The following is a 27,672-nucleotide window of genomic DNA, read 5'->3' on the forward strand; positions in this document are numbered from 1 at the left end:
TTCCTGGGTTTTTGGTGGTGGTGGTGTTTTTTTTTTTTTCTTGAGATAAAGGCTACATTTTGTTTGGGGGGGGGGGGGGGACATGGATTTTAAAACTGTCAATTACCTGAAGTTTTTACAAGTCTCATCACAAGTAGAAGGTAGATAGGATATGAGACACTGCTGACAATATTAGGAAAAGATAAATAATGCTAACAGCTTTTCAGATTTTCTTAAATTTTGGTAGGGAGTCCGAGTTAAGTATAAACACTGGTGAGGAGTGCTTTTAATCCAAGATAATTTTTTTTTCTTCTACTCTTGAGAAAGAGAATAGCACTCACAAAACGCAAGGTGGCGCTGCAGGCTAAAAAGAGGAAAGGTATGGAAAGGGAAAGGGGAGGGATGCACAAAGGATATATTTCAGACTTCCGACAAAGCCATAGGAAATGATATAGCTAGCGGTAGCAAGCCCTGGAGAAGGCACCCCTCTCTTCTCACAGGAATTGCTAGTGTCCGGGTCATTCCTAAGGATTCCAGCTGCAGGCATTCCAGGGAGCTGCTTGAGGCTAAATGGAAGGAATTTGGGGTTTTATTTTGAAAGTCTTGGAAAGAATGGAGGCCAGATTGGAGCAAGCTGTGCAGAAAAGGCAAGTACTGTTTCTTTGTGTGTTTCTGGGAGCGTCTTGGGCTAGCGCCGAACAGCTTCAGTATTCTGTGGCAGAGGAAACCGAGAGAGGCACTTTCCTAGCCAATCTAGCAAAGGATTTGGGGTTGGGGCTGGGGGAACTGTCAGCCCGGGAAGCTAGAATTGTTTCAGACCAGAACACACGATTTTTACTGCTCAGTCCACTTACTGGAGAACTAATTCTAAATGAGAAGCTGGACCGAGAGGACCTATGCGGCCCCACAGAGCCCTGTGTGCTGACTTTCCAGTTGCTGTTGGAAAGACCATTTCATATTTATCGTGCTGCGCTACATATCAAAGATATAAATGATAATTCTCCAGTATTCCTAGACAAAGAAATACTCTTGAAAATATCAGAAAGTACCATGCCAGGGGCGACGTTCTTCTTGGAGAGGGCACAGGATGCCGATGTGGGAACGAACAGCCTGAGTAACTACACCATCAGCCCCAATGATTATTTCCATATTCACGTGCATGATGGAGGGGAGGGGACTATCATTCCTGAACTGGTACTGGATAAAATGCTGGACCGGGAAGAAATACCAGAATTCACTTTAACTCTCACAGCCTTAGATGGTGGCTCTCCACCCAGATCTGGGACAGCCTTGGTGCAAATTTTGGTGTTGGACATAAATGACAACTCCCCTCAATTCGTGCAGCCACTTTACAAAGTTCAGTCGCCTGAAAACACCCCTGTTGGCTCCTTGGTTGTCGCTGTGTCTGCCAGGGACTTAGACACAGGAAGCTATGGACAGATAGCCTACACGTTTTCTTATGCCACTGAAAGAATTCTCCAAACGTTTCAAATCAATTCTACATCTGGCGAACTTTATCTTAAACGCGAACTCAACTATGAAGCGATTCAAACTTATTCGATAACTATTCAGGCCAGAGATGGTGGTGGACTTTCTGGGAAGTGTGCTGTGGTTGTAGAGGTAATGGACGTGAATGATAATCCACCTGAATTTCTCCTGTCGTCACTTAATAGCCCAATTCCAGAAAATTCACCAGAGACAGTTGTGGCTGTATTTAAAATTAGAGACAGAGATTCAGGGAACAATGGGAAAACCCTGTGCTCCATTGAGAATGATCTTCCTTTCATCCTGAAGCCATCTGTGGAAAATTTCTATACTCTGGTAACAGAGAAGCCTTTAGATAGAGAATCAAACACTGAATACAACATCACCATCACAGTCACCGACCTGGGCACCCCCAGGCTCACAACCCAACACACCATAACAGTGCAGGTGTCCGACATCAACGACAACGCCCCCGCCTTCATCCAAACCTCCTACACCATGTCGGTCCGTGAGAACAACAGCCCTGCATTGCACATAGGCACCATCAGCGCCACAGACTCAGACTCAGGCTCCAATGCCCACATCACCTACTCGCTGCTGCCGCCCCACGACCCGCAGCTGGCTCTGGACTCGCTCATCTCCATCAATGCAGACAATGGGCAACTGTTCGCGCTCAGGGCGCTGGACTATGAGGCCCTGCAGGCCTTCGAGTTCCACGTGGGTGCAATAGACCAAGGCTCGCCTGCACTCAGCAGCCAGGCTCTGGTGCGCGTGGTGATACTGGACGACAATGACAATGCACCCTTCGTGCTCTACCCGATGCAGAACGCCTCTGCACCCTACACTGAGCTGTTGCCCAGGGCTGCGGAGCCTGGCTACCTGGTCACCAAGGTGGTGGCAGTGGACCGCGATTCTGGCCAGAATGCCTGGCTGTCATTTCAGTTGCTTAAGGCCACGGAGCCCGGACTGTTTAGCGTGTGGGCGCACAATGGTGAGGTGCGCACCACTAGGCTGCTGAGCGAGCGAGATGCACCCAAGCACAGGCTGCTAGTGGTGGTCAAGGATAATGGAGAGCCTCCACGCTCTGCCAGTGTCACACTGCATGTGTTGCTGGTGGATGGCTTCTCTCAGCCCTTCCTGATTCTGCCAGAGGTGGCGCGCGATCCTGCACAAGAAGATGATAAGCTAACACTGTACCTGGTCATTGCCTTGGCTTCTGTGTCTTCTCTCTTCCTGGTGTCTGTGCTGCTGTTCGTTGGAGTAAGACTATGCAGGAGGACCAGGGCGGCCTCTCCGGGTGTCTGCTTTGTGCCTGAAGAACACTTTCCTGGCCACCTGGTGGATGTCAGCAGTGCAGGGACCCTGTCCCAGAACTACCAGTATGAAGTGTGTCTGACTGGAGGATCAGGGATAACCAGTGAATTTAAGTTTCTAAGTCCAATTGCCTCTAACTTCCTAACCGAAAGCACAGGGAGAGAAATAGAATGAAAGCTAATCCCTTCTGCCCATGGATGAAGCTCTAATGTAAACTATACCCTTGTTGTGTAATGAAGAATGATTTCATGTTAACATCTAGAAGTTAACTAATTTAGGACAGAAAAGAATACCTGTATTTATTCCCAAGAACCTTTTCTTTAATTTATGAGATGCGTGTGTTGTGTGCTATCTCAAATCTAATTTGATTTCTCTTTGTTTTTGAAGATTTGTTGAACTGCAATCTATTAAACAACAAATCTTGGTAGAGATGGTTTAAACTGTTTTTCCATATCTACATTTTTCATTTATAATTATGTTCTGTGTCTACTGGAATTACATATAAATGTAGACATACCCTACATTTTGAGAGGTTATATTATATAAAAAATTTAAAGTTTCTTTAGTAATTACTGTGCATCATACATGATTTCATCACCTTGGGGACATGGTCTCTCTGTGTCCATGTCCAGGATAGCTTTGAACTTTTTATTTTCCTGCCCGACTTTCAAGTTTCAGCTACCACAGGCCTCAGCCTATCACCTTTATTTCAGAAGAAGCCAATAAGTGGCGGTATCTCAATAATGAACAAGTAGAAGTTGGTAGAGACTTGGTAAGATCCATAATTATTAACTGGCAGAGCAGAGCATCTCCTGATTGTTTCCATTTTGTTTTTCTTGTTTGAAGTGTGGAAGGTTCCTTGTTCTGTCCATCTCCAGGCAGGTGACTTGGCAACATTATGCTGTTTTCTATTACTAGATATCATGTGTCCTACTCACATTGCTCATCAGCCTCTCCTGTATTCAGAAATAGCTACACTCTGCTTAGCCTAGCCTGCAGCCTCACTTCCTTATAAACTCACACACACACACACACACACACACACACACACACACACACACCACTGGGAGTTTATTATCCAACTACTCTTAAAGCTCTCACTTAACTAAATCTTAACGTCTAAAAAAGTTGAGTGTTGGGCATAGTAAAACACACCTTTAATGCCAATAATTGGGAGGCAGATACAGGTGGAATCTCTGTGAATTTGGAAGCAGCCTGGTCTATGAAAGAGTTCCATGATATCCAACAGCTACGTAGAGAGACCTTGTCTCAGGAACCAAGAGAAGATGGGGAGAAGAAGGAGAGGAGAAGGAGGGAGTTCTCTACACCAAATTTCCATATAGTGTTGGGTTACTCTCCCTCCAGAAACTCCTGTTTCTTGTTTGTGAAAATGGAGGATTCACAACAGTCCTTGGACCTAGGCACTATTATCTCATCTGTAGATAAGGAATCTAGAGCAAAGAGGATAAATAATTTGCACAAGAATCACAGATACTCTTTCTGTAGTTCATCACACTAAAAATATATAATTCCCCAAATCTTCAGTTACAAGGAACCTACATGCAAACACATGTATATATTTCTTGCAAATATTTTTCCTTACAGGTTGTGATTTAAATGTGTACCTTTTACCCCAAACTCAATAAGAATTATTGAAAAACTCTCCAGCAATGACATTTCTCTTGTGTGACCTTCAGGAAGTTGTCTGCCCAGGAAGGCACAGCAATAAGGGAGGTGGGACTTTTATCTTGCCCACTGCCAGATAAAGGTAGCTTTAGGTTTTTAACATCCATTTTCATCACATAAAATGTTAAGATGCTGTGAGAACACAAGGCGGCGCTGCAGGATAAGAAAGTAAAACCTAGAAGGCAGTTGTGGTTCCATTAATAGGGGAAAAGAAAAAAAAAAATCCTGCAGAAGCCCGGAAGCCCAGAGAAGCCTGGACTGGATGCTTCAGAAAGGAGGTCTCAGCCCTCGAAAAAGGACTGAAAGAATTCTCAGGTATCTGGTGAGATAACTACAGTACCAGATACTAGGGGAGTTTATAGTTCTGCTGAAACATCCTTCAGGACTCTGTACCACCAAGAACAATGGAGGCCAGCAGGAAGCTCATTTGCAGACAAAGGCAAGTCCTGTTTTTCTTTCTCCTATTAGGCTTCCCTCTAACGACTGCAGGGGAACTGAGGCGCTATTCTGTGGTGGAGGAAAAGGAGGATAGGTCCTTTGTAACCAATTTAGTAAAAGACCTGGGTCTTGGGCAGCTGGAACTCTCCCGGAGAGGAGCTAAGGTCATTTCTAAAGGTAACAAACTACATTTGCAGCTGAATCAGAAGACAGGGGATTTGCTGTTAAATGAGAAAATGGACAGGGAAAAACTTTGTGGGCATACAGAGCCATGCTTGCTAAGCTTCCAAGTGTTGCTAGACAACCCCTTGGATATTTTTCAAGCTGAGCTAGAAGTCACAGACATAAATGACCACTCTCCAGAATTCCTGGACAAAGAGATCATGCTAAAGATATCAGAAAGCAGTCTTCCTGGAGCTACATTTCCTCTGAAGAGTGCTCAGGACATGGATGTAGGCCAAAACGGCATTGACAACTATCTGGTCAGTTCCAATTCCTATTTTCGTGTGCTCACTCGGAAACGCAGCGATGGCAAGAAATACCCTGAACTGGTACTAGATAGAGCACTGGATAGAGAGGAGGAAGCTGAGCTCAGGCTAACCCTCACAGCGCAGGATGGCGGCTCTCCGCCTAGGTCTGGAACTACTGAAGTCCACATTGAAGTCCTGGACATCAATGATAATGCTCCTCAATTTGAGCAGTTTTTTTATAGGGTGCAGATCCCTGAGGACAGTCCAATAGGCTTTCTGATCATCACTGTCTCTGCTACAGACAAGGACATTGGAGTCAATGGAGAGATCTCCTATTCACTTTTCCAGGTTTCAGATGATATTAGCAAAACATTTTCAATCCACCCCTTGACAGGGGAAGTACGATTGAAAGATCACCTTGATTTTGAAAAGACTCAGTCCTATGAATTCAATATTGAAGCAAGAGATGCTGGGACCTTTTCTGGAAAATGCACGATTCTGGCCCAAGTCATGGATGTGAATGACCATGCTCCAGAGATTATCCTGTCTGCATTTACCAACTCCATCCCTGAGAACTTACCAGAAACTATGGTGGCAGTTTTTAGCGTTTCTGATCTAGATTCGGGAGAAAATGGGAAAATAAGTTGTTCCATTCAGGACGATCTACCCTTCTTCCTAAAGCCTTCTGGGGAAAACTTTTATACGCTGTTATCACAAAAACCACTGGACAGAGAGACTGTAGCAGAATACAACATCACCATCACCGTTGCAGACATGGGGAGTCCCATCCTGAAAACACAAGTCAACTTAACAGTGCAGGTCTCTGACATCAACGACAACGCCCCCATCTTCACCCAAGCCTCCTATACAATGTTCATCCGCGAGAACAACAGCCCTGCCCTGCACATAGGCACCATCAGTGCCACAGACTCAGACTCAGGCTCCAATGCTCACATCACCTACTCGCTGCTGCCGCCCCACGACCACCAGCTGGCCCTCGCCTCGTTCATCTCCATCAACGCAGACAATGGGCAGCTGTTCGTGCTCAGGGCACTGGACTATGAGGCCCTGCAGGCCTTTGAGTTCCATGTGGGCGCCACAGACGGAGGCTCACCCGCACTCAGCAGCCAGGCACTGGTGCGCGTGGTGGTGCTGGACGACAATGACAACGCACCCTTCGTGCTCTACCCGATGCAGAACGCCTCTGCACCCTACACTGAGCTGCTGCCCAGGGCGGCGGAGCCCGGTTACCTGGTCACCAAGGTGGTGGCTGTGGATCGTGACTCTGGCCAGAATGCCTGGCTGTCATTCCAGCTGCTCAAAGCTACGGAGCCCGGGCTGTTCAGCGTGTGGGCACACAACGGTGAGGTACGTACCTCCAGGCTGCTGAGCGAGCGCGAAGTGCCTAAGCACAGGCTGGTACTGCTAGTCAAGGACAATGGTGATCCTCCGCGCTCTGCCAGTGTCACACTGCATGTGCTGCTGGTGGATGGCTTCTCTCAGCCCTACCTGCCTCTGCCTGAGGTGGCGCGTGATCCTGACCATGAGGACAGTGAGCTCACATTGTACCTGGTCATTGCCTTAGCTTCTGTGTCTTCTCTCTTCCTGGTGTCTGTGCTGCTGTTTGTGGGGGTGAGGCTGTGCAGGAGGGCCAGGGAGGTCTCTCTGGGTGGCTGCTCTGTGCCTGAGGGACACTTTCCTGGCCACCTGGTGGATGTCAGTGGCACAGGGACCCTGTCTCAGAGCTACCAATATGAGGTGTGTCTTACCGGAGACTCTGGGACTGGTGAGTTCAAATATCTGAAACCAATTTTACCTAATTTTCAAGACCATTCTCTTAGACCAGAAATGGGTGAAAATCCCAACTCTAGGAACGACTGGAGTTTTGGTATTCAGTTAAAATAATTGCTTTTCATCATGTGTAATGGATTTTATCATATACTCAACTACTTTTCTTGCTGTGCCCATTTTGAACTTCTAAAGCATACTTAAAACTTGTTTGCAGGCTATTCTCTCCGTGGTTTTAGAAAGTATCTCAGCTTTTCTCCAGACTGGAAAATGAAATATTTTAATTTTGCTTGTTTGTTTGTTTAATGTGTCACTAGTTGCACAAATCTTTGTTCTGGGATGATTTGGGAATGTACAAGAGGGTAAAAAGGGGAAATCAATTCAATCCATTCAGATGGAATTCAGGGTGTGTTCTCTCACTCATTGTTGACCACTGAATACACACTACATAGCAATGCTCAACACAATGAGGTCTAATCAGATAGGAGAACGAGGGGCTCACTGAGGGCTCTGCCTTTTGCTTTATTTGGCCACTATGGACTGTCTTTGTTGATGTTTTCTCTTAAAAATCTTAGATAACCACATGGCTCCTCATTAGCTTGCTATTAGTTTTCATATCACTACTTTAAACTGCTTCCTACTTTGTTTGCTTGCTTGCTTGCTTGCTTGCTTGCTTGCTTGCTTGTTTTTTGGTTGGTGTTGAGGTTTCAGAACGGTGTCCCTTATTTACCTGGTAGGTTGAAAGAGCATGGCAGTAGCATTGAGTTTTCGCTTCTGTTAAATACTTGCCAGTCAGAGAAACTGCATCAGCCAGTATTGATTTTTTTTCCTTCTTTGTTGTCGTTCCACATTTCTTTCTTGTCAGTCATATGCTTAGTTAAAAGAATACATTTTCACTGTCTTTTTTTCCTCTAGCAAATAGATTAGGGCATATGGCTAGCTTATAGTGAGATGTAAGATGTGGTACCTTCCACAGCTCTTCAGTTGAAGAGAAACTGGTGGGACCTATGCATACCAACTAAGGACTGTCTCTCTGATCTACCACTGTAAACGCCCAAGAACACTTGTAAAGGGAGATGTCTCACCTGGAAAGGGATTTCACCCTTTGTTCATACTATGTTCTTCCTAGGATGTTCATGGTATCATGAGTGCACAAATACTCATGTTGGCTCTGTGATAGGAGTGACAGGCTAAAGTAGCATCAAATGGACTTAGCGGAGATGATCCCTGGCAACTCGGGAGTTCTTATATTATTCCATGCATTGCCAATTTCTAAGCCTTTTTAAAAATTCAAAAATAAGCTGGGCGGTGGTGGCGCACGCCTTTAATCCCAGCACTTGGGCGGCAGAGGCAGGCAGATTTCTGGGTTCGAGGCTAGCCTGGTCTACAAAGTGAGTTAGTTCCAGGACAACCAGGGCTATACAGAGAAACCCTGTCTTGAAAAAACAAAAACAAAAAAATTCAGAAATAAAGGAAGTCCCATGTCATTATTCTAGCTTGGTCAGTTCTCATGCTATGGAATCTATTTGTGTGTTTGTTTGTGTGTTTGTGTGCCTGTTGGTGTGTGAGTGCTTGCAGATGTCCTTGCGCCTCTGCATGTTGAGGTCAGAAGTTGATGTCTACCTTCGTTGCTCAGTTATCTAGACTAGCCAGAGAGCTCTGTGGAAACACTGACTAACTGGTCACAATTCTGGGCAATAAAAGGAAAGGTCTGAGATACAATCCTAGTTACCTGATTCTAATGACCCCGTTCTTAGTAATATGCTTTTCTGATAAGCATATACTGGTAGAATTATTTTCCTATGGAGAGAAATCCATTTGTCCCATTCTATGAATAAAAAATGACCTTGTGTAAATGTAATCTTTAGCTCATAGTTTGTATTTCTTTCTATAGCACTGACCACACTGCTTAGAAAATAACCCAAAGCGCTCACAAAAATCAATGACCTAAGTAAAATTGGATCACACTACAACTGCTCTTCATGACGGAGAAATCAGCCTGATAATATTCTTGTGGGTACTCAATGAGTCATATGCTTTATTGTGGAAGTGAGTTGTCCTATATGGGCAGCAGAATCACTCTATGGTTGTGTTTATTGAACCTTGTATCTGTCTCTTCAGTCATCTTCTATAAACTCTAAAATATTATATACTTTGTATACAGTGAGCCCACTATTAAAATTGAATAGCTTATGCTCACTTCAGCATTGTGTATGTGTTTGAAAGCAATTGCTTTCTAGAAGTTTAGCTGAAAACTAATTTAAGGAAACTACAAGCAATGTTCTGGATTAATTTTCACACTTAAATAACTGAGAGATTCTTAAAATTCTGTAGAAAATGATGTTTCCAATTACTTTCTGGTGCAGTTAACCTTTTATCTTTGGCAAAATAATGCCCATTGATGACTTCATTTAAATAATGCTATAAAACATCAGAGGGCCATACATGACTTTTTAAAAAGAACGACTCAGCACAACTGAATAAGAAATTTTTTAGCACTTAAAATAATCATACTATTCATATAGAAGCTATCAGTTTTTGGTGTTTCGACACAATACTCCATATTTATGTCCTGTTTTGTTTCTCTGTTGCTGTCAGAAAATTCACAGGAAGTTGCTTAAAACAATAAAATGTATTATCCCATAGTTTTGTAAATAAAAAAAAAAAACCAATAAGTGTCTAATTGAACTAACAAGAGAAGTCCATGGGAACACATTGTGTTCTGGAGACTTTATAGAACCTTTTTTGTCTTTTCCATCCAGATGTTGTCCACATTACCTGGTGCATGGTCCCTTCAACTTCACAGCATGTAATGTTTCTTGTATAGCCATTTCCTCTGACCCACTCTGAAAATATTCTTTGAATAAAAGTTCTTTATCTAAATAAATAAATAAATAAATAAATAAATTCTTTATCCAAATTTGATAAATCTCCTATTTAGATAATGAAGGACAATCTCCTACTCAAAGAATCTTTAACTTAATCAGCTTTGCAATGGATTCTCTTGCCAGATTAGATAATATAATTACAGATTCTATGGTATATTTGAGTGGTTATTATTCTGCCTAGCAATACCACCTACTGTCAAATGGAGGCACATAAAGCTTATTATAACAAGAGTTTAGGTCTCATTGACTTAAGGAATATAATTAAACAAACTTGTAGAGCCATTACCAAAAACTATGAATTGATAAGGGCATCGGCATTTGTGTGGTAATGGAGTTCAAACCCCAAGCTTCACAAATGCTAAATGTGCTCTATCACTGAACTCCCTGTCCTGTCCATTGTGAATTTTCACTGCAACTCAATTCAAATTATATAAACAAACAAACAAAAATACAAAGATGATGATCCAATTTCAATCTAAATTCAATATAGAATTTAAACTCTGTTTTATAATAAATTTAAAATCTAAATCTATTTCTCAAACTCTCACAGCTCAATTATTAAAAGATGAACAATTCAATTAAAAATAAGAAAAACCCAGAATAGATATTTATTTTTCATAGAAGATAAACCTATGGCTAATATGCACATGAAAAACTGTGCAACAACCTCATCAGGAAAACACAAATCAACATCAGAGCAAGACACTCATACCTACTTGGATGGCTGGAACCAAAAAAATCAGATTTGGGGGAGAATGTCATAATCTTGAAACCCTGACACATGGCTGACAAAGTATAAAATGCTGCAGCCATTTTTAAAGACAGCCTGCTAGATTTTCAAGTGGTCAAACATAGAGCTATCATACCGCAAGCGATTCAACTCCTAGAGAAACAAAAATATGTCCACAAAAAAATAGGTACGTAAATCTTCATAGAAACAATATTCAGAAGAGCAGAGGGGTAGAAACAGTGCAGATGTCCAAGTACACATGAGCCTGCATGAGCCAGAAAAAGTAATGAAATACTGACACACGCTAGGATTTGGATGAACCATACAGGCGTCAGGCTAAGGGAAGGAAAGGTAACCACGAGGTCCACACATTCTGTCACTCTGGTCGGATGGAAGTTTACAATCGAGAATCAGTAGAGACCAGAAAAGGAGACTGATCATTCCTTTAGGCTCTGCATAGGGGAAAGGAGAAAATAATTGTTAAAGGATGCGAGGTTCTTCTTTGGTGTAAGATATACGCTCCAAAACTGACCTTGATGATGAGCAAACCACATGGTTAACATATTAGAAGGCTCGAAACTTTATACTTTCAAATGGAAGGATATATTTAAATATCAAAGCACAGACACTATTTATGCCAAATATAAGAATCAATCGAGGTCCACATATGTCTACTTATGAAATAATTTTCTGGTAGTTGAACACTGGGAAAACCCACACTTCTCTCCCTTGGATATTGAATAGAAGAAGCAATCCATCGTACTTTAACAAAGCATGTCTATATTGTGTAGAATTTGCAGGTTGAAACTTTGCATTGCCTACTCATTTGTTACTCTGTACTGTGTATGGTGGAAAACATGTGCGTGCAAAACTGTCCCCAGGTTATTTTTGAGACATTTTTTACCTCTTAGTGTGTGTGTTCTCAGGTTAAGTGTTGAATACACTATCTCATTTGGTTATTGACACAGCAGCAGCAGCATTACATACTCAACACCAGGAGTGAGAATTTATTTTTGTACTTGTTTTCATACAATAGCTCAGTGTTTTGTCCATACACATGAAAGCAACTTAGAAAAAGAAAGAAAAAGAAGCCAGTGATTGCGGTTACATAGTTTAGTCCACGGGTCTTGGAAAATTTTGCCTTTAAATCTGAAAATGTAAGGCTCCGTGAGACCGCACGGTGGCGCTGCAGGTTAAGAAGACAGAGCATAGAAATTGCTTCTGTAATTCCCTTGTCAGGGCCAGTTTCTCACCACCTAGAAGCAAAGGGTGTGCCTTTTTCGGCCAAAGCATAGGCGAGTGGGAAAACTTAAATATTCTATTTGGAGGCTTGATTCTCACGTTCTGGACTATGAGATAGTGCTGTCACGATCCTGGACATATGTGAAGCTACTGTGAAGCAAACGCCGAGGAAAGAGCCATGGAGACTGCATGGATGTGCAATCTGAGACAAAGGCAAGTCCTGGCTTTCTTTGTTTTGCTGCATGTGTCTGGGGCAGGGGCAGAACTGGGTCCCTATTCCATAGAGGAAGAAACAGAGAGGGGCTCCTTTGTGGCAAATCTTGGGAAAGATCTGGGGGTGGAACTGGCAGAGATATCCAGTCGCAGGGCTCGGATCATTTCCCAGGAAAACAAAGAGCATTTGCAGCTCAACCTTCAATCTGGAGATTTGCTCATAAATGAGAAACTGGACCGAGAGGAGCTATGTGGCCCCATTGAGCCTTGTGTTCTACACTTCCAAGTGTTAATGGAAAACCCTTTAGAGGTATTTCAGGCTGAACTGAGGGTGATGGACATAAATGACTATTCTCCGGTGTTCAGTGAAAGAGAAATGATACTGAGAATACCAGAAAACAGTGCTCTGGGAGATACATTCCCTTTAAATAATGCTCTGGACTCAGACGTAGCAATCAACAATATCCAGACCTATAGGCTCAGCTCAAACTCTCATTTCCTGGTTGTAACCCGCAACCGCAGTGATGGCAGGAAGTACCCAGAGCTGGTGCTGGAGAAAGAACTGGATCGAGAGGAGGAACCTGAGCTGAGATTAACTCTGACAGCTTTGGATGGTGGCTCCCCTCCCCGGTCTGGGACAGCTCAGGTTCTCATTGAAGTAGTGGACATCAACGATAATGCACCCAAGTTTCAGCAGCCAACATACCGAGTGCAAATTCCCGAGAACAGCCCCACGGGTACTCTGGTACTCACAGTCTCAGCCAATGACTTGGACAGTGGAGATTATGGAAAAGTATTGTATACACTTTCTCAGCCTTCAGAAGATATTAGCAAAACGTTAGAAGTAAACCCTGTAACCGGGGAGATTCGGCTATTAAAAGAGGTGGATTTTGAAACGATTCCCTCGTATGAAGTGGATATCAAGGCCACGGATGGGGGAGGTCTCTCGGGAAAATGCACGCTGTTACTGAAGGTGGTGGACGTGAATGACAATGCCCCAGAAGTGATGCTATCTGCTCTTACCAGCCCAGTCCCAGAAAACTCCCCGGACGAGGTAGTTGCTGTTTTCAGTGTTAAAGATCCTGATTCAGCGAACAATGGAAAAATGATTGCCTCCATCGAAGAAGACCTCCCCTTTCTTCTAAAATCTTCAGGAAAGAACTTTTACACTTTAGTGACCAAGAGAGCACTTGACAGGGAAGACAGAGAGCAATTCAACATCACCATCACTGTCTCTGACCTGGGCACACCCAGGCTCACAACCCAGCACACCATAACAGTGCAGGTCTCTGACACCAATGACAACGCTCCCGCCTTCAACCAAACCTCATACACCCTGTTCGTCCGCGAGAACAACAGCCCCGCCATGCACATAGGCACCATCAGTGCCACAGACTCTGACGCTGGCTCCAATTCCCACATCACCTACTCGCTGCTGCCTTCCCACGACCCGCAGCTGGCCCTGGACTCGCTCATCTCTATCAACGCAGACAATGGGCAGCTGTTCGCGCTCAGAGCTCTGGACTATGAGGCCCTGCAGGTCTTTGAGTTCCACGTGGGTGCAATAGACCAAGGCTCGCCCGCGCTCAGCAGCCAAGCGCTGGTGCGCGTTGTGGTGCTGGACGACAATGACAATGCACCCTTCGTGCTCTACCCGATGCAGAACTTCTCTGCGCCTTGCACAGAACTGCTGCCCAGGGCGGCGGAACCCGGATACCTGGTCACCAAGGTGGTAGCTGTGGACCGCGACTCTGGCCAGAATGCCTGGCTGTCATTCCAACTGCTCAAGGCCACGGAGCCCGGGCTGTTCAGCGTGTGGGCACACAATGGCGAGGTGCGCACTACCAGGCTGCTGAGCGAGCGCGATGTGCCCAAGCACAGGCTGGTCCTGCTGGTCAAGGACAATGGCGATCCTCCGCGCTCTGCCAGCGTCACGCTGCACGTGCTAGTGGTGGATGGCTTCTCTCAGCCCTACCTGCCTCTGCCAGAGGTGGCGCGCAATCCCGCGCACGATGAGGACGCTCTAACACTGTATCTGGTCATAGCCTTGGCATCTGTGTCTTCTCTCTTCCTCTTGTCTGTGCTGCTGTTTGTGGGGGTGAGGCTGTGCAGGAGAGCCAGGGCGGCCTCTCTGAGTGGTTATTCCGTGCCTGAGGGCCACATTCCTGGCCATCTGGTGGATGTCAGAGGTGTGGGGACCCTGTCCCAGAGCTACCAGTATGATGTATGTCTGATGGGCGATTCTTCTGGGACCAGTGAGTTTAACTTCTTAAAGCCAGTTCTCCCTAGTTCTCTAGACCAGTGCTCTGGTAAAGAAACAGAGGGAAATTCCTCGATCCACAATAGTTTTGGATTTTATCATTAACAGAAAGCGTCTTAACAGTATTTACTTCCCAATATTGTTGTTGATTAGCTAACGTCTGTTCACCTGTGACTAGCAACAATTTTAATTTTCACTTTGCCCGTCCTTTTTCATGCTCGGGCCTAATGTTTGGTTTTACTCATATTTGTCGCACAGGATTTTTCATAGGCTCTCAGAAAACCAAAAGGTTTTCTCTTCAGTTAATGCATTCGCTGAAACTTTTCTAGCACTTTGTTTTTCTTCCTCATTTGCTCTCCATGTTTTATGTTCCTAGACTTCTTGAATTATTAAAATACTGTGTTGCACGCTATATACATATCTAATAGTTGGTATTTCTGCATTTCCTTTCTATACTGTCAGACTTGGTGATTAGCCACCTTTGATTTTTGTTATATATAATAGTTGCCTTAAGTTATGCTAGTATTTTATAGTTTTATTTTTCTTTGTTTATCTTTATTTAAAAATTAATTTGTCATAAGTGATACAAGTATCTAGTGAACCTGAAAATAAGAATAGTATTGTAAGATATTGAGTTGGTGTACATGTGCCTAAATTTGTGAAAATCAAGGTAATTTTGGCATTAGAAGGCATCAAATAGAAGTATATAAATTTTTCTTTTAATTCTGCATGAAAACCTAGAAATTGGCGTTGAGTTTTCAATGACTTACAATCTAGTCACACTCTTTTGAGTAATCTTTTGAATAAACAATGTATACTTATCATCATATAGATGGTGTGATTTTTTTCATTCAACAGAGATGGGATTTGCAGCTCTATCTAATCTTTTTTCCTATACACATTCTAAGGTTTAATCTATGTCACTTGCTTATAAGGGAAAATTAGAATATTGTAGGCCTTTGAATAAAAAAATTTTGATGAAGGTATTTTATCGCTATATCCTTGCTTTCAGCAATGTTAGGATCTGTACTGATTTGTCACGGTTCTGGTCTGTATTCAAGGCACAGTAAATAGATTGTATTAGATTTTGTAAGAGGGACATTTAAACAAAGGTAAGGCTTTTCTTTAATTCTATCGATGAAGGCTGTTTTAAGAAAATAAAGATAAACTAAAGGAAAACAACAGAAACTTCAAAGTATGTGAAATAATAGCGTGATTTTCAGATGGTAGGAGCTGAAGGACGCGTGCTGGTTCCTGTCCTCCTTACAGTTCATTTGTGCATTATTTTATTCAATAAATAATAACTGAATGATTTTCCAACCAGAGATAAGGTACAGTTCATGTCCAAATTGGTCACATATAGAGGGAAAGATAGATTCTGATAAAACTAGAAGCTATTCTATTTACATAATAAACAGAGTGTGTGCATAAGTCACAGTCATGTGCATTCTGGAGGCACAGAAGGGGGCAGCGTGATTGCTCAGTTATGGCTGCAAACTGGCGCTTCTGTTAGGGAATGTGATAAGAGTCGGAATAAGTTTTCTGAGAAACTTGTGAAACATTTCATTTGCACATTCCCTGTGTTCCTGTGCCCCTGTTTCCAGAACTATGAAATATGTTATCAGAAGACATGCTCACATTTTCCCCTTTGTTTGCATGAGCGGGTGCCAGAGACAAAATAGAATTAGCATGGAGTTCAATACAGCGTTGAAACAAAGTTACTGCTACAAATCTTTTATTCAACCATTAAAAATTGTAACTTTCCTATGAATCTGTGAAGAACCAATTTGAACGGATGTCTATCTCAACATTATTTTCAAAAATCAAACAAAAGGAGAAATGAAAAACCAAAATAACATGCTATGGGAAATATTTCATATGGATGCATGTGTGGACGCAAAAATTAGATACAGCCAGTTTTAATCTGTTGGAACCACATGGTGGCGCTGCAGGCTAAAGAAATGCAAGGGAAATTAAAGTGAGTCTGCGCTAGAAGTCAAAAAGAAAAAAAGAAAGAGAGCAAAATTCTGACCGATGAGGGGGAAAGCTGAGGCTCCTCACAACTGAAGAAGGAAAAATATATCGTAGATCCTTCCAGCTAGGTGGAACATCTGAGGTGTATGACTGCTAGGAGCTGTGCTGAGACCTGTAGTAAAGAAAGAAGAAGCAATGGCAGCCAGAGGAACATGTGTCTCCAGACAAAGGCAAGTGCTATTTCTCTTCCTGCTTGGGGGGCTGTGTTTGGCAGGTTCTGAGCTTGGACGTTATTCAGTGACTGAGGAAACAGAAAGGGGATCATTTGTGGCGAACCTAGCAAAGGATCTGGGGCTAGGGGTGGAAGCACTGGCTGCAAAGAGGACCAGGGTGATTTTTGATGATAACAAACAGCACTTGTTTCTGGATTCTCACACTGGAGATTTGCTCACAAATGAGAAACTGGACCGTGAGAAGCTGTGCGGCCCCACAGAGCCCTGCATGCTTTATTTCCAAATTTTAATGGATAACCCCTTTCAGATTTACCGGGCTGAGCTGAGAATTCTGGATATAAATGATCACTCACCCATATTCCAGGACAAAAAGATGATTTTAAAAATACCAGAAAACACAGCTGTAGGGACAACATTTCGATTAGAAAGAGCACAAGACTCAGATGGCGGACAGAATGGCATCCAAAACTACACCATCAGCCCCAACACTTTTTTTCATATTACCATTCGTAACAGCGATGAAGGAATGATATATCCAGAGCTTGTGCTAGACAAAGCTCTGGACTGGGAGGAGCAGCCAGAGTTCAGTCTAACACTCACAGCACTTGATGGTGGGTCTCCATCCAGGTCTGGGACAGCCACTATACATATTCTGGTTATGGACATCAATGACAATGCTCCACAGTTTCCCCAAGAACTGTATGAAACCCAGGCTCCAGAAAACAGTCCAGTAGGCCTTGTTGTCATTAAAGTCACTGGAGAAGATGTAGACTCTGGAGCCAATGCAGAAATATCCTATTCGTTTTTTGATGCTTCTGAGGATATTCGAGCAACCTTTCAAATCAATCCTTTCTCTGGGGAAATCACTCTCAAAGCCTTGCTTGACTATGAGTTCATAAAGTCCTATAAGTTAAATGTACAGGCAGTTGATGGTGGGGGCCTTTCGGCAAGATGTACGGTTCTAGTGCGGGTTTTAGACGTTAATGACAACGCCCCTGAATTGATCATGTCATCACTTGTCAGCGAAGTTGTTGAGAACTCACCTGAAACCGTGCTGGCAGTTTTTAGGATTAATGACAGAGACTCTGGAGAGAATGGGGAAATGGTTTGCCACATTCAAGAAAATCTACCTTTCCTTTTAAAACCTTCCGTGGACAATTTTTACATCCTAATGACAGAAGGAGCACTGGACAGAGAGAGCAGAGCTGAATACAACATCACCATCACTGTCTCTGACCTGGGCACACCCAGGCTCACAACCCAGCACACCATAACAGTGCAGGTCTCTGACATCAACGACAACGCCCCCGCCTTCAACCAAACCTCCTACACCCTGTTCGTCCGCGAGAACAACAGCCCTGCCCTGCACATAGGCACCATCAGCGCCACAGATTCAGACTCGGGCTCCAATGCCCACATCACCTACTCGCTGCTGCCGACCCAAGACCTGCAGATGACCCTCACCTCGCTGGTCTCTATCAATGCTGACAACGGGCAACTGTTTGCAATCAAGGCTCTGGACTATGAAGCCTTACAGGCCTTCGAGTTCCACGTGGGTGCCACAGACCGAGGCTCACCTGAGCTCAGCAGCCAGGCTCTGGTGCGCGTGGTGGTGCTGGACGACAATGACAACGCACCGTTCGTGCTCTACCCGATGCAGAACGCTTCTGCACCCTACACCGAGCTGCTGCCCAGGACCGCAGAGCCCGGCTACCTGGTCACCAAGGTGGTGGCTGTGGACCGCGACTCTGGACAGAATGCCTGGCTGTCATTCCAGCTACTCAAGGCCACGGAGCCCGGGCTGTTCAGTGTGTGGGCTCACAATGGCGAGGTGCGCACCACCAGGCTGCTGAGCGAGCGCGATGTGCCCAAGCACAGGCTGCTGCTGCTAGTCAAGGACAATGGCGATCCTCCGCGCTCTGCCAGTGTCACACTGCAGGTGCTGCTGGTGGATGGCTTCTCTCAGCCCTACCTGCCTCTGCCTGACTTGGCGCACAACCCCACTCAAGGGGAAGAGGATGTGCTCACGCTGTACCTGGTCATAGCCTTGGCATCTGTGTCTTCTCTCTTCCTCTTGTCTGTGCTGCTGTTTGTGGGGGTGAGGCTGTGCAGGAGGGCCAGGGCGGCCTCTCTTGGGGGCTGCTCCGTGCCAGAGGGACACTTTCCTGGACACCTTGTGGACGTCAGCGGTACAGGAACACTGTCCCAGAGCTACCAATATGAGGTGTGTCTAATGGGAGGCTCCTCTGGTACCAGTGATTTCAAGTTCTTGAAACCGATTTACCCTGAAGTTCATGCTTATAGTTCCCAGGACAATAGTGATGGGAATCCCACATTTTGAAGTTTCTAATTTAATTTTGAGTAATGCTTCATTCCATTTAATATATAATACAGCCATATGAATATTAATTTGTATAGTAGTTGCTACACAGCAAAACTAACTTCGTTTTCAACTTCCAAGTGGGTCACATTTAGATTTTTACAGTGTTTTTACTTTAGTACTTTAGTGGTTGTTTCATGCTTGTGTTTTTTGTTTGTCTGTTTGTTTATGGTTTTTCTTTTCTTTTCTTTCTAGTAGAGTATTGTCACTTTAAATTTGAGGTTTTGATTCTTTCAGAGTGTATGATAATTTGGTTTTATTTCTCATTATAGAAAACTGAAGCTTGAGGTTTCGTTGTTATTGTTCTCTTTTGTTTTGTTGCTAAGAATTGACCAAGCCTTTTGCATGGTAAGAAAATGCTCCACCATAGAGCTAGCTCTATCTCCAGCCAGACATGCTTTATACTCACTTTTAAAAGCTGTATATTCTTTTAACTTTCACTGAGTCCGTTTTTTGGCAGTTTCATGCATCTCTGTCGTGCATTCTGTTTATGATAATCTCTTGATTAATCTCCGTGCAACCCCTATTACTTCCCTTCCTCCCTTACAAATCCCTTGGCATGTTTATGATTTTAAGTGTTCTGATAATTTTATGCCAGCATGTTGATTAATGACTTCTGCACACATAGAGTCATGCTTTGGACTCAATCATTCTTAACTCTCGTGTCCCACTTGTTTCCTTCCTTTTCCAAGCAAGTACCCCATGCTGCTTTCTAAATATGGCTACTTCATTGCCCTTATTTCCCATCTTCCTAAAGAGTTCTTTCTTTTTTTATCTTTTCTTTGTTTTCAAACCAGAGTTGCTTTGTGTAGATCTGGCTGTCCTAAAATTAGTTCTGCAGACCAGGCTGACCTCAAACTCATAGGGATCCACCCACCTCTGCTGCCAGAATGCTGGGATTAAACTTGTGTATCACTACCACCCAGCAAGAGCTCAGTTTTATGTTCATCCTTGGTGACATATATGGCAGATTGTGTCCTATAATGCTAATACAATGTGATAGTCTGCATGGAAATCAGCATAAATTGAGTACATTTAAATTTTATTTGACAATATTGATGAGCTGGTTGGAAAGATAATTTTCTTGTTATATTGAAACTTTAAAAGTTGTCAAATTTAAACATTTAAATAAATTAAAGGTTACAGAGAAAATAAGTTTTCTCTCCAGTCCCTTTCTACACCGTTGTTCTTCGACTTTGACCTACTTTCAGACAATGTTTAACTGCCTTATCTTTATAATCAGCTTTTATGTGTTACCCACTTTTTGCAGTTCTTATTTCACATTAATAGACACGCATACAAAAGGAACTCGTTTCCCTTATCCTAGGGTTTTGGTAGAATAATCATAAAATGTTATCAGTTTTGTTTCTGTGGGTTTCTATGCTCAAACCCAAGGCCTCCTAGATGAGTACCATCCTGAAGTAAAACTGATATTAATGTCCACCTATATGGGTTTCCTATGTACACATACTTAGTAGTGCAGTATGATTACACTTTCTTTTGGGGAAAAAAATTTCCAAAGCTAATAGTTGCTATTTTAGATGTGGATTTATTTCCATTCGTGGTAGTGATTTTTCTGCCCCTCTCTTTACATGTTAAGTGATCAATCAAAGCAGTGAGTTACCTTGAGCTGCACTCTCTGTTCTCACTACTGTTTTTTTTTACATCATATCCCTCTTGAATATTAGCTTCTTGCCTTCAAATATTCAAATATATAAGATGCAAATTAATTGTGTTTATGTACTAGGAGCTTTCGTTCATAGGTCTTCTTTTAGATGGTTTACCGTGTGGTGGTCATGCTTTAATACTTTTCCTACACTGCTGACCTTTTTATAGGACCCAATATCATGTCTGAGTTTACTTTCTTACTTGGTTGACAATTTCATTAAAATAGATGCAGAGGCACTTAGGAGAAATAAAACAACTTTTGATACTTTACACGGTGAAGCAATATTTTCATTTGATTGATAGTTTGACTGGGTATAAAAGTATAATTTGAAAAATTCTCCCTCAACGTTAAAAAGCACTTCTCCTTTTCTTAGTTGTATAGAACTACTTTTCACAGGGACAATTCCATTCTAAAGCCTCCTATCTCTTTTTCTGCAATTTTCCCCCATTCATTCTGGAAGCATTGGAAAACTTACCATCAGTAGTCTGAGAATACTGTAGCTGTGGCTATTTCTTTGTTAAGCCGTTCATAAGGATATATTCTGTTGATGTTGAGATTCTCAATTCAGAAAATAACTCATTTTAGTTTGCTATAATTTCTCACTTGTATTTTCTAAAAATCTTGATTAAATATTTAACTGACTGGAAGAGTTCTATGAGACCCTAAGCTCATTTCATTTTGTATTTCCACTCTATTTGCTCCATGTTCTACTTTCTTGCACTGCTCATTTAATCATTCAATCTTGATTTGTAAGCTTGCTCTTTGGTAAATAAATACTTTTAAAAGTTTTTTGGTTTTGTTATTTTTTGAACAGTGTGCATTGGAAGTGTAATATTTTTCTTATCTATAAAGTACCACCTTAGAGTATATTATGAAAATATGCTGTACAATATTATTAGTATAATATTGTCATTCAAATATTAAATATTAAAATATATTATTAGTATAATATTGTCATTCAAAAAATTAAGTGTAAGTCACAGAAATTGAAGAATTTTACCAAAATTATACTGTTTGTAAGAGACACTGAAGTTTCCTAATCAGTTTTGTTACCTTTTTCAACTTTGAATCAGGGTCTCAACTACACAGTCAAGTATTCTCCAATTTACAATCTTTCTGACTCTGTCCCTTGTGTATTGAAACTACAGGCATATATAATCCAATATGCCCCATCATTTCTCTTATAATACTCCATACAAATGTTATTAACATGAAATGGGTACATGCATTTTAAACACAAAAAATCATGGAAGATGTAAGGAAACATTTGTTTCGTAGACTTTATTTTTCTGGAGATATTGATCAGATATTTCCTCTTGTTTCTTTTTGTTTTGTGGTTGTATTGGGTGGGTGGGTGGGTGGGTGTGTGTGTATGTGTGTGTGTGTGTGTGTGTGTGTGTGTGTGTGTTGGCAATTCTCTTGTCTGCATCTACTGTCTGTGCTTTGACTAAAGATGTGCAGCACTGGATCTGCTTTTTAAATGGATACTAGTGATTAAACTCATATCCAGCTTTGCACAGAATGTGTTTTACTCACCAAATTATCTTTATGGCCATGGACATTAGTTTGAGCCTTTCTACTTCATGTTATAGATATTCTCTCAAATATCGTGTAGTCCTTGGCTGTGTTCTCATAATGAGGAATTATGAATCTAACACTGGGAATCAACCCTCTGTGACTGAACAGGCATGGACAGCAAGACTTCATTCTAATGTTACCATGCTAAGGCAGAGGTTTTTCTAGGCAGAGCCACATCAGTAAATATAAGAATTTATTTGAGCTTTCACACTTTTCATGTTAGAATTCTGGAAAAACTTGTGTGAGAGATTATCTGTCAATAGCACACCTTGTGTTCTATAGTCTGAGAATGTTGCTTGAGAAGATACTTGAAGTCTTACAATTTAAAAATCTAAATCTAAAATCTAAAGTTCTACTTTTGTTTAGCATGACTTAAGTGTCAAAGACTAGAGAAAGTTTGCTAATCTCTTCAAATCAAGTATCCATTCTCTACTATGAGTGACTTTTTTATCTCTGTAGACATCGAGAACAGAGAATTCAACCTTACTGTAAATACAGCTTCAATTAATAACTTATTCATTTCAAGATTAACTTTAATTTTCCCATTTCTTTGAATCTGAAATGTAAATGCTATTCTGTTAGACAAACATGTTAATTTCCGTTTCTCCAGTGGTGGATTTTTAATCATTTCCTAGAAGTTCTTAGTGAGTTTCTTCCTACTGCTTTCTATCATTAAACACGTGTGTGCTACCTGTATACCTTAATTTTGTGAGTTCTCAATATCATTACTTTTCTATCAGCTTAATGGATATTTTAAAGGTGGAAAAATAACTGTGCATATATCCAGGCCACATACCTTTCAGTTTTTCTCTTTTGTGCTGGTTTATTTTTTCAACCATATATAGAACTTACATTTTTAAAAATTCAACTCAAATTAGCATTTTTCCATTGGAACTGTTTCGAATGAACTGGGGAACTATTGAAATTGTCAATAGTGGACATCATTGATGAGTTCCTAGCATTTATTCCCACCAGTCTCTCCTCCTTCCGTGGCAATTGTGAATTCCAGCTAGGGCCAAGTTTCAGAGATGGTTCTAGTCAGAATGAAGCAAGCACACAGTAGGCTCTATCACTAAAAGCTATCCTCATTAATGCTATACTCAAGTAGCCATATACTGCTTCATTAGCAGGAACATGACATTCATTTTTTGCATTTACAGATTAAAATTTTGCTTTCTTTAGGAAATCAAATGTCTATCCTTTTTCCTCTCTGAACTGCTGTGTGTACTTGGCAGAATATTTCCTGGGGGAGGTCAGCCTCAAGAGTAGGAGTGTCCTTTACTCAAAATGGCATAATTGTATTGTGTACCACTTACTGAATTGTTGTAACTTGTAAGAAACTGGAACTAAACTATGAATTTATATAATGTATCCCCTAAAGTGTACCATCTTTCATAATCCAAGGAAAACCTCTGAAACGTTCCCTGGACATTATCTCTTTCCCTTTCCACCTAACCAAGGCCAAGTGGTAAAGGGATGTGTGTTAAACTTACCAATGTTATGCTCCTGAGCTACTTACCAAGTGCTTTAAAAAAACATTGACATCATCATGAGCCATAAAGAACACTAGTGAAAAAATATACTAATCACCACAAAATAAATATTTGTCTCTGAGAGAAATTTGATGTGAAGGAAACTTAAGTAGCATTCATCAAACTGTGAAAACCTGTGAAGACACATGGTGGCGCTGCAGGATAATGTTACAGGAAAAAAGGAATTACATTAAATACCGCAGACACAGCCCAAGTGAGCCCAGAAAACTAGAAAGAAAAAGAAGGCAGGAGGGTGCTACGTAGAAACCTTTTGTCCTTCGGATTCTGAGGATTCTGTGGACAAATCAAGGGGCACGTTTTGCAGAAGCGTGTGGTGGAGCAGAAGTGATTCTGCCAGAAGCCTTCTGGAAAGGAACTATGGAGAATCAAGGGGGACTCTATCTGCAGACAAGGCAAGTCCTGCTTCTCTTTGTTTTCCTAGGAATGTCTCAAGCATACTCTGAGGCTGGGAGACTTTCAGTGGTGGAGGAAATGTTGAGTGGGGCCTTGGTAGGGAATTTGGTAAAGGACCTGGGGCTCCAGGTGGGTGAGCTGTCTGCACGGGAGGCTCAAGTGGCCTCTAGTGATAATAAACTGCCTTTGCAATTGAATATAAATACAGGAGATTTGCTCCTAAGTGAACCGCTGGACCGGGAGGAGCTGTGTGGCTCCACTGAGCCCTGTGTGCTCCATTTCCAGGTGTTACTGAAAAACCCCTTAAAGATTTTGCAAGCTGAGCTTCAGGTCACGGATGTAAATGACAACTCCCCCGTATTCTTGGAAAAGGAAATGGTTTTAGAAATCCCCGAGAACAGCCCTGTTGGTGCTGTGTTCTTGTTAGAAAGTGCGATCGATTTAGATGTAGGAATCAATTCTGTTAAAAGCTATGTGATAAGCCAGAACTCTCATTTCCACGTTACAATGAGAATTAATCCCGATGGCAGGAAATACCCAGAGCTAGTTTTGGACAAGGCGCTGGATTACGAGGAGCAGCATGAGCTCGGTCTCATCCTCACTGCTTTGGATGGAGGGACGCCACCCAGGTCTGGGACTGCATTGGTCCGAGTGGAGGTCATAGATATTAACGACAACTCCCCCGAGTTTGACCACATGTTCTATGAAGTGACGGCTCCAGAGAATAGCATGCTTGGCTCACTGCTTATCACTGCCTCGGCTTGGGATTTAGACTCAGGAATTAATGGTGAAGTATCGTATGCCTTTTCCCATGCATCAGAGGATATTCGAAAAACATTTGCAATTAATGAACATTCTGGAGAAATACGTTTAAAAGGCTATTTGGACTTTGAAACAACTAAATCCTACTCGATACTCATTAAAGCTACTGATCGGGGAGGACTTTTTGGGAAATCTACAGTAAGAATTCAGGTGATGGATGTGAACGACAATTTTCCTGAAATCATTGTGTCATCATTTATCAGTCCAATCCCAGAAAATACTGCAGAGACTTTAGTTATGATTTTTAGTATTCGAGACAAGGACTCGGGTGAGAATGGCAAGATGGTTTGTACTATTCCGGAGGATCTCCCGTTTGTGCTAAAATCTTCTATTGAAAATTACTACCACTTAGAAACGGATGGAGCACTGGACAGAGAGAGCATAGCTGAATACAACATCACCATCTCTGTTACAGACCTGGGCACACCCAGGCTCACAACCCAGCACAACATAATAGTGCAGGTGGCCGACATCAATGACAATGCCCCTGCCTTCACCCAAACCTCCTATACCATGTTCGTCCACGAGAACAACAGCCCTGCATTGCACATAGGCACCATCAGCGCCACAGACTCTGACGCTGGCTCCAATGCCCACATCACCTACTCGCTGTTGTCTGCTCAGGACCTACAAATGGCCCTCACCTCGCTCATCTCCATTAACGCAGACAACGGGCAGCTGTTTGCACTCAGGGCGCTGGACTATGAGGTCCTGCAGGCTTTCGAGTTCCAAGTGGGTGCGACAGACCGAGGCTCACCTGCACTCAGCAGCCAGGCTCTGGTGCGCGTGGTGGTGCTGGACGACAATGACAATGCGCCCTTCGTGCTCTACCCGATGCAGAACTCCTCTGCTCCCTGCACAGAGCTGCTGCCCAGGGCGGCAGAACCTGGCTACCTGGTCACCAAAGTAGTGGCTGTGGATCGCGACTCTGGCCAGAATGCCTGGCTGTCGTTCCAGCTGCTCAAGGCCACGGAACCTGGGCTGTTCAGCGTGTGGGCTCACAATGGCGAGGTACGCACCACCAGGCTGCTGAGCGAGCGCGATGTGCCCAAGCACAAGCTGCTGCTGCTAGTCAAGGACAATGGCGATCCTCCGCGCTCTGCCAGCGTCACGCTGCACGTGCTAGTGGTGGATGGCTTCTCTCAGCCCTACCTGCCTCTGCCAGAGGTGGCGCGCGACCCTGCACAAGAAGAAGATGTACTAACACTCTACCTAGTCATAGCCTTGGCATCTGTGTCTTCTCTCTTCCTCCTGTCTGTAATGCTGTTTGTGGGAGTAAGGTTGTGCAGGAGGGCCAGGGCAGCCTCTCTGGGTGGCTGTACTGTGCCTGAGGGACAGTTTCCTGATCATCTCATGGGCATTAGCAGTGCGGGAACTCTATCCCAGAGCTACCAGTATGAGGTGTGTCTGATGGGAGGTAGTGGGACAAATGAGTTCAGATTCTTGAAGCCCGTTTCCCCCAATTTACAACCCCAGTTCCCTGGGAAAGAAATAGAGGAAAGCTCTACTTTGCGCAATAGTTTTGGGTTATTTAGTAACTGTAATTGATGCTGTATTTCATTTTGTGGCTATTCCATGCTAATGTGTATTTCTCCGAATTTGCATGATCTTTAAATCTAGTGTTTGCATTTTATTATGTCCCTCCCACTTTTCAATTTATGCCAGCGCTTGTAATAAGATGGTAATTTCTTCTGTAGCCCATTCTCTCTGATGACCTAATTCGTAAATAATTTACCCTGCTCCCCTTCCCACCTGTCTTTTCCAGCACTTTGACTTGCACTTTTGCTTATGATGAAATAAACAGACCATTTTAGGAGTAGTTAAAATTTTTAAGTATATCTTTTGTTGATTTGCGACTTGTTATTATGGGTGCTATTTTCAAGAAAGCTTATTTTTTAAAGCACCCTAGTTTAATTTTTTTAATGTTTGTTATTATTGAATATATGGATTGCATTGGAAAATCTATACTGTGATACAACTATTAGGCCTGTTGAGAAGGAGCCAATAGTGAGCCTGGGGACAGCTCAGTGATAGATACCCAGAAAGATCAAAACACATAATAAACAAGTGGTGACAGGTGGTAGTGAGCCATTTACTAACACTATCTTATGTATTCTGGAAGGTGGCTGCAGCGGTACATGAATACTGGGGTTACTTATAAAATCTTGAAATATAAGGCCTTAATTTTACAAATGTCTCACTAACTTTATGAGGACAGAATGTAAGTCAGGTGGAACAATAGGCACCCAAACAATCGTGTGAGTAGGAGAAAGCAAGCCTGTGAGATAACACACAATTTTGCTTATGTTCCCCCATGAAATAAAGGAATGTGCACTGAGTACTAATTCACAAGTACACACATTTGCTGTGCATATTATGCAACATTCAAATCTAATAGGAAGAGTACTTAGTCTATTGTGAATTTGAAACTTCCTCTCTTATTCTATTGCTTGAATTTCCTGATATGGTCATAAGCCACTGAGTCTGTCTCAGATTCCACTGAAGAGCAGCATCCAAAAGTATGATGACCACATTGTTTAATGTATGAACGTGCCATGTTCTAATTGTAAAAACTAA

General features: G+C 42.6%; 5 protein-coding genes across 5 annotated transcripts; all 5 read left to right on the top strand.

The window, feature by feature from the left end:
* Positions 1–417: 417 nt before the first annotated feature.
* Positions 418–3,635, top strand: LOC110284911 (protocadherin beta-7-like). Its single transcript, XM_021150907.2, has one exon. The coding sequence runs from the start codon at positions 550–552 to the stop codon at positions 2,950–2,952; it is 2,403 nt and encodes an 800-aa protein (XP_021006566.1). The 5' UTR covers positions 418–549; the 3' UTR covers positions 2,953–3,635.
* A 213-nt stretch (positions 3,636–3,848) lies between these two features.
* Positions 3,849–9,855, top strand: LOC110284899 (protocadherin beta-8-like). Its single transcript, XM_021150892.3, has one exon. It carries the CDS (start codon positions 4,869–4,871, stop codon positions 7,275–7,277), a length of 2,409 nt encoding a protein of 802 aa, XP_021006551.1. The 5' UTR covers positions 3,849–4,868; the 3' UTR covers positions 7,278–9,855.
* A 136-nt stretch (positions 9,856–9,991) lies between these two features.
* LOC110284901 (protocadherin beta-16-like) lies at positions 9,992–15,833 on the top strand. Its single transcript, XM_021150895.3, has one exon. It carries the CDS (start codon positions 12,199–12,201, stop codon positions 14,596–14,598), a length of 2,400 nt encoding a protein of 799 aa, XP_021006554.1. The 5' UTR covers positions 9,992–12,198; the 3' UTR covers positions 14,599–15,833.
* Positions 15,834–15,857: 24 nt separating this feature from the next.
* LOC110284909 (protocadherin beta-18) lies at positions 15,858–21,501 on the top strand. Its single transcript, XM_021150905.3, has one exon. The coding sequence runs from the start codon at positions 16,663–16,665 to the stop codon at positions 19,039–19,041; it is 2,379 nt and encodes a 792-aa protein (XP_021006564.1). The 5' UTR covers positions 15,858–16,662; the 3' UTR covers positions 19,042–21,501.
* A 1,979-nt stretch (positions 21,502–23,480) lies between these two features.
* LOC115029895 (protocadherin beta-11-like) lies at positions 23,481–27,672 on the top strand. Its single transcript, XM_085833653.1, has one exon. It carries the CDS (start codon positions 24,238–24,240, stop codon positions 26,641–26,643), a length of 2,406 nt encoding a protein of 801 aa, XP_085689779.1. The 5' UTR covers positions 23,481–24,237; the 3' UTR covers positions 26,644–27,672.

Source organism: Mus caroli, unplaced genomic scaffold, assembly GCF_978045245.1.
Source record: "Mus caroli unplaced genomic scaffold, Mus_caroli_1 scaffold_19, whole genome shotgun sequence".
NCBI classification, from domain to species: Eukaryota; Metazoa; Chordata; class Mammalia; order Rodentia; family Muridae; genus Mus; species Mus caroli.